This window comes from Molothrus ater, chromosome 7, assembly GCF_012460135.2.
Source record: "Molothrus ater isolate BHLD 08-10-18 breed brown headed cowbird chromosome 7, BPBGC_Mater_1.1, whole genome shotgun sequence".
Lineage (NCBI taxonomy): Eukaryota > Metazoa > Chordata > Aves > Passeriformes > Icteridae > Molothrus > Molothrus ater.
The window spans coordinates 8273820-8289171 of NC_050484.2; the positions used below are offsets into that span (position 1 = coordinate 8273820).

General features: G+C 40.0%; 1 protein-coding gene across 4 annotated transcripts in view; it reads left to right on the forward strand.

Annotated features, from left to right (window-relative positions):
- Positions 1 to 15352, forward strand: part of MYO1B (myosin IB) — a 109304-nt gene that overhangs the window by 50556 nt on the left and 43396 nt on the right. For all 4 annotated transcript variants that reach the window (XM_036386397.2, XM_036386396.2, XM_036386398.2 and 1 more), the window contains exons 5-9: positions 791 to 895; positions 3870 to 3916; positions 6536 to 6599; positions 14759 to 14857; positions 15233 to 15336. In XM_036386397.2, the coding sequence (XP_036242290.1) occupies positions 791 to 895; positions 3870 to 3916; positions 6536 to 6599; positions 14759 to 14857; positions 15233 to 15336 (419 nt within the window). The remainder of the gene's footprint in view (positions 1 to 790; positions 896 to 3869; positions 3917 to 6535; positions 6600 to 14758; positions 14858 to 15232; positions 15337 to 15352) is intronic.

Genomic DNA, 15352 nt, shown 5'->3' on the forward strand with positions numbered 1-15352 from the left:
GAAATTTCACTATCTTGCATCGTAGTAACCATCACAGACTCTCTCTATAAACCAAATCATTTTCCAGCTGCTTTTTCCTGACCAGCAATAACAGAAGGGTTGGATGGATTATCTAATCTTTGTTTCTGTCATGGGTGATTGACACCCCTATGAACTCAGATTTGAAAATCCAAAAATAGTTCCAAACTTCCTTAAAAGCAGCTCCAAACTAGTTTTATTGTTTAAATGAATGCTTCACTTTTTCTGTTGGTTTTATTTTCAAAGATGCTGCAGCACCTTAGGTGATGTTGCAGTTACTCAGTTGCTTGTAGATCAGAGCTGTAATTACATGTGTATAAGTGTTGTATCTTGCCCTTGTTGTTATCTGCTGATATAAACTGTATTTTGTGTCTTGAAACTGCCTGGGCCTGTTTATTTTCAGGCTAGATTAAAACATTTCCAATGTGTAAGCAGGGGATAATGTTCTTCCCTTGAAGAATGCCTCTTACTGAGGCTAAATGAAAAAGGAGCAGGTAATGTGCTGTATCCAGTGGTGGCTTTTTTTAAAGCTTGGGTAGAGGCTCTAGGTATTTAATTCAAGAGAATTGCTGATGTAATGGCATGGGTCTCAGAGCAGGGTGTGCTCCTTCTGCATTTCCAGATGGCACAACAGTGCAGGAGAAAACTGAAATGAATGTGCTCACAGCTCCTGTCTGGCACTGAGAAAACGTGATGGAGATTTAGTCTGTAAAATCACATCACAGCCTTTTTGCCAATGCTTATCACTGTTTTATTTGGCTCTCCCCCACAGAGGCAAGCAAACTTGTCATGTCATATGTAGCTGCTGTGTGTGGAAAAGGGGCAGAGGTTAATCAAGTAAAAGAACAACTTTTGCAGTCAAATCCAGTCCTTGAAGGTAAGAATCTCACTGAGTATGTGCCAACGTGTTACCTGTGTGTGCACTGGTGTTCCAGCTGAGCTGGTTTGGAAAACTGTGTGTGATGATGTTTTATTGTTGTTTGGTGTCCAAAACCATAGGAGATGCTTTATGTGAATACATCTGTAGGACTTTCTTCAGTTGTGTGTAGGCTTTCTTGAGAAGAAAATGGTTTCCCTCATGTAGGAAGAGCTCAGGAAGTTAGGTCATGCTTCCCAACCTCCTCCTGCTGCTCTCAGAGGGGCTTACCCTTTCTCAACCCTGCCTTGATGATGCTTGCCTATATCAAAAGACTTGACTCCAGTTCAGTCCCTCTGATTCATTTCCTTCCAAATCATATTATTATAGTCTCTAGTAAACAAACAAGCTCTGTAAGGCATTATTTCTCTTTTAGGGAAAAAAAAAAAAGGGTGAAGGAATGGATCTTAAAAAAAAACTAAGCCAATCCATATGCATGCCTGTTGATCCCTGAGACTCATTGTTCCTAGCTCTGGTGATTGTTGGCGTGCTCTTCCTGACAGCTGCCATTCCTGCTCTCCCATGAAAGGCTTTTATTTTTTTAATTAGTGATTTTAATTTAAAGAGGTTGGCTGCCAGAAACAGAATTATTTTTTTTTTTAATCCTGGAGATAGGTTATATGATCCTCAAAGCTTGCAGTTTTGTCCCATTGTCTAATAATTGCCTTCAGAAGTTCCTTGGTTGGCACTGACTTATTTAGATCTATTGTGTTGATTCCTGGCTCAGCCTTACCCAGAATTTTCAAAGCTGTTGTGGTGCTGGGACAAAGTCAGTTGTCAAAAGACAATTTTACATTATGGCCACATCATATGTGCTGTTTGTAAAGACTGTTGAGTGTCAACATTGTTTATTGCCTTGCTTATAGGTGATGAATTGGAACCTATAGGGGGCAAGGACTCTGTAAGTGAAAACAGAGGGAAAAACAGAAAAAAAAATAAAATGAAAGGGAATGTAAGAAATTGGACAGAGAGCAGTGGGGAAGTGGATAGTTAAAACATGGTCTTTGCACACAAACCAGAAATTGTAAGCAAAGACTTGTAAAGAAAGGATGAAATGTTGACATTTAAGAATAATAGAAGTGCTGGATAAGCCTTTCTTTGATGATCAGCTGTGTTCCCCTTAAAGCTGAATGGGGGGATTGCAGCCCTCCATTGTTTTGGGCTCACAGAGAAGAGCTGTGTTGTTTTATCGCTGTTCTGGAAGCAGATTTCAGATCCAGACAGAAATGGCATGGTGGGTACTGAGGCTTTTCTTGCCAAAGCTAGACTGTTCCCCAGGGACTGCCAAATGAGTTTGATTTCTTGTTGGTTTGTCAAGCTTTGTTTTAATGCAAAAGGAATCAGCTGAGCTTACTGAAGATTGCCTTATCATTTTATGATGATAAATGATGATTGCCTTATCATTTCAAGGTACTATTTGTTCTACTTGATGGGCTGGTAATGCCTGTTGAGCTTTTTTGGAAGGTTGGACACAGGGTTATTCTGTAAGGAATAAAAACTGAGCAAGCCTGGCTGCTTATATATGTTTTAGAAAGAAATTAGGCATTTGTGGTGAGATTTATTTTTCTTTGGTTATGTAGTTCTGTTTCAGTCAAACTGCAGTGCAAGAAAATGACATAAATGTTACATATGCGTAATTTATCTTATGGGATTATTTTTATTAAACTACAGTTGCTACTGTAAATTAACTTTTAGAAACAATGAACTTTAGGGAAAACCAAGGAATGTGCCTCATGCTTTATAATGGAACATTTGTGCTTGGCTCCATGCAGTTATAAATGACTTTACTGTTCAGCACAGAATTTAAGAAAATGCAGCTCAGAGATTTGGTTGTTGAAAAGATGATTTATTGCAGGGCATAAAGATTCAAAAACAATTCTTTCACTTATCCTGGCCTTTAGGATCAACAAACTTTTCATTTTGGCTCTAGTTCTTTGGTCAAGAATAAGTCTACTCATGTAAGTGTGTGGAAGCCTTAAGGCATGTATTTATTTCTGTCCAAAAAACGTTGACTTGACTTGATCTTTGAGTATATATATGCTATGTAAATAAATACTGGGATAAATAAAGTCTCTTGTTGGAAGTAGGAGTGCTGTACCTAATGATGGAGGGGACACTCCTGTTTGACTCCATGTGCTTGGACAATGTGGCAGTTTGAGAGCTTGAATTGTCGTCCTGCCTGAGTTCTTGTCCTGCCCCTGCTCTGAGACGGTGGCTGTCCATCTGAATGTCACCCTGGGCAGTCCTTTCTCAGAGAATTTTCATTGTTGTTAAACTGGAGCTAAAGAAATTTAAACCAAGCTATTCAGAAAGCTAGTTTAGATCAAGCTGAAGACAAACTTTCATTGTAAATCTGACTGATTTCAGCTGAGTAATATTCAGCTTGAGGTAGAATTAATGAGTTGAAATGGTGTAAATAAATCAATTTCAAAGCATTGATTAAACTGTCCTATGCAAACAATTTTTAAGTGTCATTCTGTAATTTCCTCACTTCTGGCCTCCAGCTTTTAGTGTATTCTGGGAACTAGGATTCATTTCTTTCCTTGACATCAAGAAGAAGAAGTATTTCCTGTGTTTAAAGTTATTTGGGTAATAAAATTATGAATTTGTTGATTCAAACCCCAAAGATATATGCTTAATAGGGGTACAGTTTTGTTTTGGAACCATTTCCTCTTGTATATTTTTCTTTAGCTTTTTTAAACAAGGAAAGTGTTGAGACAAAACCTCTTTGGACTTCTATAGATTTTTGGTATTTGTGATCGTGTCTGTCACACTCTGTCCCCAGGGACTGATGCCCATACAATGTACAGGGCATTGTTTCTTCTCAGAAGTCTGTATTTCCTTTAAATATACCAGCAGACCTAGATATTTTAGCATTTAAATATTTTTTTACTGATAGATTTGCTTGTTGTATTTGTTTTTTCTCTTTCTCCAGCTTTTGGGAATGCCAAAACTATGCGGAATGACAATTCCTCTAGATTCGTAAGTATTTTCTTCAGTCCTTTGAAGGAGTGTGCTTTGCTGTTGGCTATTTCTGTTTTACTATGTATCAACCACCAAGCAGCCATAAAGAGGGAAGAAATAATTTTGGGAGTTTTCTTGTAGCTGTCTGAGGAGTGTTTGAAGAAGGTGAACACCTACAGCAACAGTCAGTATTTAATTTTGTACACAGGAGCACGTTCTCCTTCCCCAGTGTGTTAGTAGGGCACTGTTAGTGATGCCTCTTCAAAGATATTTCACCTCCTTGCCAGAAATCTTGTTGGTTTCTGATATGGGCATAGAGTTCAATTGAATATCAAAGCAGAGGCTAAAAAAGAAAAACGAAATTAGGATGTGGCAGCCTGTGACTGGATGAAAACATAATTATAGTGCAGCTGGATTCTATAATTTTCTGGCACTGGTGGCTTTAGTGTCAGAGACCATGTGTCCAGCAACTGGTTTGCTTAGCAAGTAGATATTTCCATGTGATCTTGTTTTCCATTCATATGTATATTTTTTGGGTTAAAATGACTACTTTAAGTTCCCATTTGCTTTCTATAACATTTCAAAATGTGTTTGCATCTTTAGTTTTTAATATGAACATTTGTAGTGTTATTTTTTTTTGCTTAAATTATTTATAATTAATCAACTGGTTGAATTCAACCTTTTTTGGGCATGTAATGGAATGAGAAATTGCTAGAATTGCCAGTTGAAAAACCAGAAAAGTTGATGCTAGAGTTGAGAGGTTCAGAAGTGTGAGTACTTATCATAGTTTCTCCTGCTAAAATCAGAAAGCTGAATGCAACTCTGTCACTTGCTCACTTGTGTCCAGAAAAGCAATATTGTGAGATGTGTGAAGTTGACAAGAGAAGGAAAATCGATTCACTGGGAGAATGGTGTGTTGTGAGTTAAAGCAAATGGATAGAAGTTCTGGACATTGTGAGATTGGAGAGCGGCTTTTTTTTTTTTCCACTTGGGAAATTTCCTCCCCTTCCCTTCTAATTCTCAAGAGCTGATGATGTTCCACATGTCTGTGAAGGCTCCTTCTACAGTTCATTGCCTCTGGTTGTGAACAGAACAAGGGGTCTTCATCACAAGGGCAGTGCCAAAATCTGGGGCACCTGTAGAGATTTCTAATTTTTTTAAAAAAAGAAAGGCTAGGAAGACTGCAATTATCAGACATGACACTGCAGAAATGATGAGCAGACAGCCCAGAAGTCTTTCCAGGACAAAGTGGAACTAACAACTATTTTGCCTTTCAAGTCCTTGCTTATAAACACTGAGCTAAAAATACTTTTGGAAACACCCAGCTGTCCCAGTCCTTGGGAAATGAAAATTTAATTATCTGATTTACTTTTTTTCTCTCTGAAATTATTCGAATAATCTCACAATTAACCTTGAACAATACAGTATAGCAAAGAAAATAGAGTTTAAGTAGAGTCAAGTCAATCTCAATGAAATTCCCAGTAAATTAGTACATTTCTTTGAGTGAGTCTGTGTAAAGTGCTTGGTTTTTTATGTTCTGTAATAAAAAGTAAAATAGAAAAATGAACAAAACCCAATCTCTTCCTGAATGCAGTGAGTAAGGAAATAGTATCACAAGGCTTTTTAGTGGATTAATTTTGTCCCAGAATCTTTGGTTTGGGTTGGAAGGGACCTTAAAGACCATCTCATTCCACCCCCTTGCCATGGGCAGGGACGCCTTCCAATGGACCAGGCTGCTGAGAGCCCTGTCCAACCTAGCCTGCTTCTCTGGGTAGCCCATTCCAGTGCCTCACCCCCCTCACAGTGAGCAGTGTCCTCTGCTAAGTGTGTGCCAGAGGATGGAATTTGGCTGAATTACTACCAGCAGCTTTTATCTTTCTAAACTGCCTTGCCAAGGCAAGCAGCACTGCTGTTGCCTTTTCTGCACAGTCTGTCCGTTTTGTCACTCTTAAATGTAGCTGTTACTACATTAAGCACTTGTCAAATAAATTAAAACGATCCAAAGACCGGAGCGATCTTCTGTGATGTGGAAAAGTCAGGCAAGAGTCAAGGAAACGCGGCGGGATTGAAACGGCTTGTGCGGTGACAGCCCGTTAATTGTTGCCTCTGGTCTCCTGAGTTCCAAGGGAAAGAGTTCAGCGGGAAGAATCCATCACTTTTACAAGGCAGGCACACGCTCGCGGACAGACGCCCCGCGATCGCTGCCAGCCGCTGCCTGGGGCCAGGCTCAGTGGCTCTCCTTCAGCTGCCGTGCTTCACGCTCCCACAGCTCCCAGGGAGAAAGGAAGATCATTTCTTCCTGCATCCTTCAGTAAATAAGTGTGGCCCTAAATGGCTGCAGGGATTGTTTGGTGCTCTTGGCACTCCAGTGGGAGTTTGTACAATGTGCGTTTTCTTCACAGAACCTTAGAAACTGAGCAAGTCACTGGGTTGCTTTGCAGCTCTGACTAAAGCTGTTTCCATAAAAATCCCTGGCTGTGATAACATCTTAAAAGATTTTGATAATTTTCTCTTTTGCAAAAATCTGACAGGAGACTGTCAGATTGCTCTTCCAGCCTTTGAACCAACTACTTAGTGTCTTGAACTTGTGTTTTTCTTAAACAGAAATTGTAATCTTAAAATTTGTTGCTTTCACAGGGAAAATACATGGATATTGAGTTTGATTTCAAGGGTGACCCACTTGGGGGAGTTATAAGCAACTGTGAGTATTACTTTTGCTATCATTATTTTCACAGATTAAAATGTTTTCTGTAGAAAGGAAGGTGGTTAAATGATTGAAAAGATCACCTGTGTTAGTCTAATAGAACTTGTCTCCATCATGTGATAAATTTTAATTTTATTGCTGTTGTGGTGCTGAATAATGTACCTCAGAGGAAGTGAAAACAGACTTGAAGAGGTAAGCACGAATATTGAATTTACTGCATTGTTTCAAAGGTACTGAGTGATGTGTGTGAGTCTGTATATTATCTCTGAAGCTGGTGGCAGATGAACATCTGAGGGTCTTTTTTTATTCTTGAATCCCTGGAATCAGATGTGTTACTAGGTTTGATGGGTCATATATTTATGTATGTCCTGTAATTTGCAAGGGTGATAGAGAGTGTGCTGGAGATCACCATGAGATGAGTGTGTTTACTTGAAACCAAAGCTGTCTGTACAAATTTATACACCTCAAAGTATAGGAAAAGTGTATGAGAGAGGATAACCAGCTGTTGAGTTTGGGGAGGCAAAGGTGACCTTGGAGCTTGTTTTATGACACCTGTAGCAATTCAGAAATTCTGACCATCTCTCTGTTGGGAAAAAAAAGGCTGGGAACTGAATGGCAGCCCAGAATGCTTTGACTTGCTTTTCTTTTGAGGGTTTAAGTGCAGCTTTTAAAATAAATTCCTCCTCAGTGCTATATAAAGCCATATTTGTTTGGTTTTCTTATTTTTAAAAGGGGAGGAAGAGGGCAGTGAGTGACTATACTAGGTGTCACTGACCCAGCCTTGACCTCTCATTCCACTCAGCCAAATTCATTGCTGCTTCTCAAGATGTGACTTTTGACACCACTGGCATTTTGCTGGTTGTGAATTAATGAGACTCACCCAAGGTGAACTGTACTCTCCATATATAACATAAACATTTTAAAAACACCATGAGGAATTTTGCACATATATGTAGGTTTTGGCTTTTTTTCAGAGGGCAGACATTTTTTCTCAACCAGATCACCTTTTGGAACTGTGCCTGAAGAGCCTAATTTTTGTGACAGGGTAGATTTTGAAACTCAATTTAGTCACTATATAAGTGTTTATGGCTATCTATTAGCTTTGACATTTGGCAGTTAACAAAATTAGAGGCCAAACATAATATAATCATAATAATTAAATGTGAACAAGAAGGTTCTAAAAGGCTGTTATGTTTCTTTTTATTTCCCATTAAAAATATATACATAAAAATGAGCCCTCCTTTGTAAGAGTGGACATTTAACAGTCTGTCTTTGAAAGTACTGCACTGAGTCATGTAATTAAAATATTGTGTCATATCAAAAGGCAATCCAAATAGTTGCTCTGTAGTTTATCTGCCCCATAAATCTCTGCATGGTGTAATTATAACATTACATGTAATTGTAGTGATGTGATGACATATGTATCAAAGGGCAGACATATTTTTTGGATCCATCTAAAATATGCCTGTTTTAGGCATTCTTTCTGTCTTGTCACATGTAATAAATATCTAAAACAAGGAGATTAATTTCAATTTAAGAATAAAGACCTGATGTCTAAGCAAGCCCTGTTGAGTAAAAGATGTTACTTGTTGAACTATGAAATGCCTCATCCTTGGCAGGGTATGTCACAGCAAATACTGAGTTCCTGTAGCAGCATGTTAATACAGCTCATCTTTGACTAAGTGTTTGCAAAATTTGCTAGTCCATCCATCTCTCTTTAAAAGAGATGTTAAATTCTCTGCATTTTCAAAGCAAGTTGGTTGTGCTGCCTTAGATCTTCTCCACACATCTCCAGCATTGCATTGCAACACAAACATTTCTTTTTCTGTCAGGCCTCATCATTCTGAAGATATTGGGGGCCTAAATTCTTTTACACCCCTCAGAATTTACTCTGGTTTAAGTAAAAATCAGGGTTTGTCTTCATAATTCATCAAGCATGAAGTCAAGTAGTGCTGAAGTTTCCTATCCTTAAAAGGGAAAGTATGATTATGAAAATATTAATAAATATTCTTTGATTTCTGACCCTCTGTTGGTTTGGTATCAATATGATGTGAAGATGACATAATAATGCTTTAGTTAAACTTTTAAGAGTTGTTTCTGGCCAGCATAATTTCCACACATCAGTTAAGGTAGTGGGCTTTTTGTGGCACAGCCTGAAGATGTATTTCATAGTGTGAGTGGCTCGGAGCAGACACACTGAACATCTAGGTTGTTTTGGTGGCAAGGATGGTAACCAAGATAAGCTACCAATTTTATCAGACTGGTGTGGAAAAGCAGAGACCCAGTGGGCTGAAAGGTCTCTTTTGGAATGGCCTGTTCTGCCCTGCTCTGGAATGCTGTGAAGCTCTGTGGAAGGCTGGTCACTCTGCCTGGGTGACCCTTCAAGGAGTGGCTGATGCTGCTGTGCCCTGGGGCCATTCTCCTGCTGCCCTTCAATGAGCTCCTGCTCCTTCATGAGAGGGGTTAGCCTGGGAGTGAACCCTTCTCAGGATGGAGTTAGAGGGTGGGATTATCATGCCAGAGCACACTGCTGGTCTGTCCTGTCCGGTTTGCAGCCAGTGGGAATATCCAGCTGACAGATCCGAAACATTTAATGTGCCATGAACAGAAGGGTAAATCTTCTGAGTAAAATCAGAATGGAAATAATGAAATGTAAGGGATTTGTGGCATCTCTAAATTCAGGACTGGTATGTGCCCAAAGTGAAGATAATGTTGTGTTTGAACAGTGTCAAATCTGTGCAGTCTCATTTCATGTATGGCAGCTCAGATCTTCCAACCATGATGGTTTCCAAGGAAATTGATTTACTGTTACATCATTGTGAACAGTCATGAAAAGAAATTGGGAATGGAAAATTTGAAATTAATGTGATTTATGCAGACTTTAAATATTTTACTTCAGTCAGGAATTGTTTCCCTCTTGGACTACAAGGCAGCAAGTGTTGCATTTTTTTGATCCATCAACAGTGGGTGAATGAATAGGAGGGTGAAGAAGGCTGACTGAAGTGTGCAATAAGCCTGAATTGTTAGTCCTGCCTTTTTGTTAGCTTTCTGTGAAGATCCCAGCTTGTTTTCCTAGTGAGTGGGAGATGCTGGAGCCCATGGAAGGTGCTCAGTCCTGGTGCCAGCTGCCAGCCAGCCCATCCATCCACAGGTGACCTGTTTCATGTGCACGGGGTTAGGAAATCCAGACTGCTCCTGTGGGCCTTGCTAAACACAAAACCCTTGCTGTGGTGCCACCTGGGACTGTAGGCATCCCATCACTGTTCAGCAGCAAACATCAGTCCCTGCTTAAAGGTGTGTTGCTGCTTTAAATGGCACCTGTAAACAGGTAAATGTTTTTTTACATTTACATTTTCTCTCTCTGAGGTGCATCTGCTCTTTCTGCTTTCCTGCTTATTCCTGTTTATAATCACTGCTGTTGCAGTGGACAGTCTTGCCAGCACTTATGCACTCAGAGGGCTTTTTTTCCAGAGCACTTATGAATAAAGGCAGTGTTGGAGTGTTGCTTTCAGCTGGGTGTAGTATTGTGGAAATAAATTACAGAAAAGATCAGTGTTATTCTTAGTTTTTCATTTATCATAACTACCTTGTTAGTAAGGATGAGAGAGAGGAGAATGGTAGTTTCTTTTCCACCTGTAATTACACAATAAGACATATCTTATATAAAAATAGGTATGTTTGGTTTTGAATAGGTGCTAATTGCAATAGCTTTTTTCAGCTCTGAAGTATGACTGTCCACAGATGCTGCATCTGTTTTGTACTTAAGGCAGTGTTTGTGTGCACACTTGGTTCATTAGTTTTGTGACTGGTTTTGTGCACACTAAATTAGATGGCTGAAGGGGTTTTCCACAGTACAACTCAAAATCTTTCACTTTCACAATAGTTTAGACCTTTTGAAAAGCATGGATCTTACAATATCTTTCCCAGAGTTTTTGCAAGTCTTAAATTTTCATGTTTCACCTGGAATTTCCTGCCAAAAAATAGCTGGTTTTTAGCATTCAGTGATCTTTCCTAATCTGCCTAAGCCCTTCAGTGATATAATGATTAACTAGGAGACAACATTGGTGCAGGTTGTGAAGTAAAGGATATGCAGTGCCTGATCTGGAAATGCCATTTTTAACCAGCAAAATGTCTTTAGAGTCTGGATAACAAGAGATTAAGAAAGGGCCCTGTTTTGCCATCTTTTCCAGCAACAGCTTGAAAGAAATCTGAGATGTTTATTTAAGGCAACAACTTTTTTTTTTTTTAAGTTAGCAAAGGGATAACTTTGCAGCTTATTATTTTTTACTTGCTTGATCATTTTAAAAGTCAGAAGTAATTACCCACTTACTAAGCAATCTGGAACCTGAGCTGTGATGTGAATCCTGTTGGGAAGCTCCTTTGCTTAGGAAAATATTGCAGAAACTGGACAATTAGACATTATGGGAAGAGATATCCATTCTTGTTGATTTTCTTTTTTTTGTTTTAAATCTTCACTTGTTGCAACATCTCCCTTGGTGTTCCTCTCAGCACATTTGCCACCATTTGGGCAATGGCTTTGCCTAAACTAGGAAGAGTTTGAGAAAACAAGCTGCAAACTATATTAAACATTTTGATTAGTTCATTTTTAAACAGCATTCATCACTTGAGCAAGGAGGATTTAACACTTTAAATGATGCAGTCATTGTCAATGCACATTTAGTAGTTTTTGACTGACACAATTATGGATCAGTTCATCCAAGAGAACATTACTATGAGCTTGGTGGGAATAATAGGGAAAAGTTCATGAGGAACTTCTTAATCAGTGACTTTTTTTGATGGATGCTAGATAGTCAAGGTAGGAAAAGAAAAAATAATGTGGCTGTAGAAATAAGCTGCTGTGACTAGAACATGTTCTGTGACCTGTTGAGCAGCTAAAAGGCTCCTTGTCATGGCCAGCTGAAGAGACTATGACTAAAATAAACTTCACCTGGATGATTTAGAATGTACCAGGCTAGTGTGATTTTTTTGGTTTTGCTGTTTACTTGCTCCTTTTTTGAATGTTGATTTGATTTCTAGTATATTTAAAGAAATACAAAGATCCTAAATTTTTCTGCTTCTCCCCTTCTCCCCTTCTCCCCTTCTCCCCTTCTCCCCTTCTCCCCTTCTCCCCTTCTCCCCTTCTCCCCTTCTCCCCTTCTCCCCTTCTCCCCTTCTCCCCTTCTCCCCTTCTCCCCTTCTCCCCTTCTCCCCTTCTCCCCTTCTCCCCTTCTCCCCTTCTCCCCTTCTCCCCTTCTCCCCTTCTCCCCTTCTCCCCTTCTCCCCTTCTCCCCTTCTCCCCTTCTCCCCTTCTCCCCTTCTCCCCTTCTCCCCTTCTCCCCTTCTCCCCTTCTCCCCTTCTCCCCTTCTCCCCTTCTCCCCTTCTCCCCTTCTCCCCTTCTCCCCTTCTCCCCTTCTCCCCTTCTCCCCTTCTCCCCTTCTCCCCTTCTCCCCTTCTCCCCTTCTCCCCTTCTCCCCTTCTCCCCTTCTCCCCTTCTCCCCTTCTCCCCTTCTCCCCTTCTCCCCTTCTCCCCTTCTCCCCTTCTCCCCTTCTCCCCTTCTCCCCTTCTCCCCTTCTCCCCTTCTCCCCTTCTCCCCTTCTCTGTTAAATCAAATTGTTTAGCAGGGTGCTTACACAGATCTCTTGCATTTAAACAGTGATATCCAGGAATAGCAAAAAAATCTTCAGAACCTGAGGCCTGTAGCTGGATTTTGAATCATCTGAATTGATGGGCATTCAGACAGAAATGTTTCCAAGGTTGAACTTTTCCAAGGCAAATCCATTTTTTAATTTTAATTTTTTGCTTTGGTGCATGCAACAAGTTAAACATTCTTGTTGAAGCAGAAGCACTGTAAGATAATGCAGAAATAACCCATAAACACACCATATGTGTGTGTATATGTATATGTGTGAGTTCTATATGTGCTCTCCTGATAATTCTGCATCGTCCCTACACTTAATTCACATAGACCATGTAACAAAATGTAATGTAGAGGGAGTTTGGGGGTTTTTGCTCCTGTGGATTTTCACATAGATGAGCACCATCTGTCCACACATTCCACTGTCATCACAATCACCCAGGGGCCACGTGCAGCAGTCTGAGGTGCAGCTTTGTCTTTTCTCTTTGGAGTGTTTGATCCACAGAGCTGGCAATTGGTGGGAGTTAACACAAAAGTTACTGGCAGTGCAGTGGTTGCATCAAGAAAAATATATGTGGTTGATTTATTAAAATGCTAATTAGGGCAAACAGAGGGAAGAAGTTTTCTGAAGAATTGGGCAGATGGTCTGGATCTATCCTACAAGTCTGATTTCAGTCTGCATGTGAATAGAAAGAAAAGGGAAAAAAACCACAATGAACACAGATTTGAAAAAGAATTGGCAGCAGCTGCTTTGTTAAGGAAAATACCTGATTTTCTGACAGCGACTGCTTTTTTCCTCAATTATGAAGGCCGACAGAATATAGAATTTTAGGCCTTTTGAAAACTGATTGTGAGATGGTTAACTTTGTTGCTTCTAAAAATACACGAATAAGATAAACTGGTGAAAAAAACCAGTTATCCTCCTAAACATAACTAATTTTACATACGTTCAGGAACCTGTTTTTTAAATCTGCTGAAGGCATGCATGCAATTAGAAGGCTTACATACAATATTTTGCCAGGATGTGTAGCTGGGCTTTTATGACAGCATTTGAGAAAATTTATGGGTAGAATATTTTTAAACCCAAATAAGCCAAACCACATTGCTTCAATATCCTTTGAGAATACAGCCATTTCCTGAAGTGTGTGCAGCCACTGTGGGAGCTGAAGTTGTTTATTTTTTTGAGATTAAATTTGGCTGCGATCTGTTCCAGCACTTGCCTGGAGAACCTTCACAGCCAGCACAGCTCTGAACTGCCTGCTGCTCACCTTGCCTTTCCCAGCCCAAGTATTAACACTTGGATGGGGGACCAGCCTGTAAATACTTGAAATTTGTCCTACTATTAGCCAATCAGAAGATTAACAATACTGTCTGAATTTCATCATTGTTGTCACTGGCTAATTATGGGGTGCAGAATAGTGACAGCTCCCTTTGGGGGTTTTCTTCTTGCACAGGCTTAGAGAGAACTTTACCCCCAGTCACAGGAGATGTGGGGCTGTGTCATGGTAGGTGCAGGGGGAACTCCTTTGCTGTGTGCTTGGAATGAGGCATTGAATGTCTCTGTCTCCATGTCACTGAATATGTGTGGTTTAAGGTATACACATGGGAATTGTGCGTCCAGAAGAACTATCTGGAAAGATGTAGTTGCGCTAGTGAGAAAAGAAGGAAAAACCATATGTTCTGTAGAAAACCAGCAGGTCACACTGGTACCTGTCCAGATGTTCTCTTACTGCATTCCTCTTCCTTCTCCTGGAGTGCTGTGAACCACAGCCTTCCAGTGCAGTGCAGGCTGAACAACCTTTCAATTGCCACCTCTGTGGCACATAGGATGTTGAGTCTGAAGTGGTTGCAAGGTGTTACAAGTCAGTCTGCTTATGCTGCCTGCCCAGATTCCTGCCTTCGTGGGCAAGGCTTAGAAATGTGTCTGTCACTGACAGCAGCCTTCCTGTCAAGCTACTCCATCAGTGCAGTGAGGCTTCCCAAAGTGCTGCTTTTCCATTTCACTTTGAGTATATCAGGATGGAGTTTCTGTCAGCCCCACTGGGAATTATTTCATAGTCTGATACACCTGAGGATCACAAAGTGCTGCATGATTATTCAGTTTAAACGCTTTCTTTATTTGGTCTCTCCTTTTCATTTACCCATCTTTCATGCACTTAGCCTGGTAACATTTTGCCTCTTCAAACTTTCACTCATAGAGTAATCCTCACCAAATCCTAATTTTCTGGTGGTACTGTAAATCAGTTGACATCTTTTGAGCACATTGCCTCCCTGACCTGAATTCTTTGCAGCTCACAGACTGCAGCCTTTACCAGAGCACTGGGCTTGCCCCTAGCTCAAAGAAATATTTGATATACATGGTATACTATGATAAGGTTCATACTGATGCTCTTCTGGTTTGCTGATGGTGATATAAAGCAATGAAGTAGAAAATGATGGAGAGTTATAGTAATTTTAAAAGGTTTTGCTCCAGCAGTCTGTCCCTGACCTGTGAGATTTTTGTTGGTTTGTTTGTTTAGATCTGCTAGAGAAGTCTCGTGTCGTTAAGCAGCCAAGGGGAGAAAGAAACTTCCACATTTTCTATCAGATCCTGTCTGGTGCATCAGAAGAGTTTCTCTGTAAGTGTTGCCCTTGTGCCTTGTTCACATGTGAGTTTTCTTTATATTTAATGTGCTATTCCATGCACATCATCTTTTGTAGGAAATGTGATATTGATTCATTTTTCAAGTAATTGGTGGTAGTATCATTGGTATTACATGAAGTCCATGTATGCTTTGATATTATCCAGATACCTGAGTCAGAATTACTGAATTAGTCAGAATTGCTGGATAATAATGACAAATTTGAAAACATGTTATTCAGAAGGCTAATAATTAAAAGATCCTTGAAGAAAATCCAGTAGTAGCAACCTATTCCTGACAGTGCTGATTCTGTGATTAAATTGCTACTAACAAGAATGCTATTACTAGTGATACTTTTATTTGGTTTATTAGGCAAGCTCAAGCTGGAGAGGGACTTCAGCAGATACAACTACCTGGGCCTTGATTCTGCCAGAGTGAATGGAGTGGATGATGCTGCAAACTTCAGAACAGTCAGGGTGAGAAGGAGCAGGG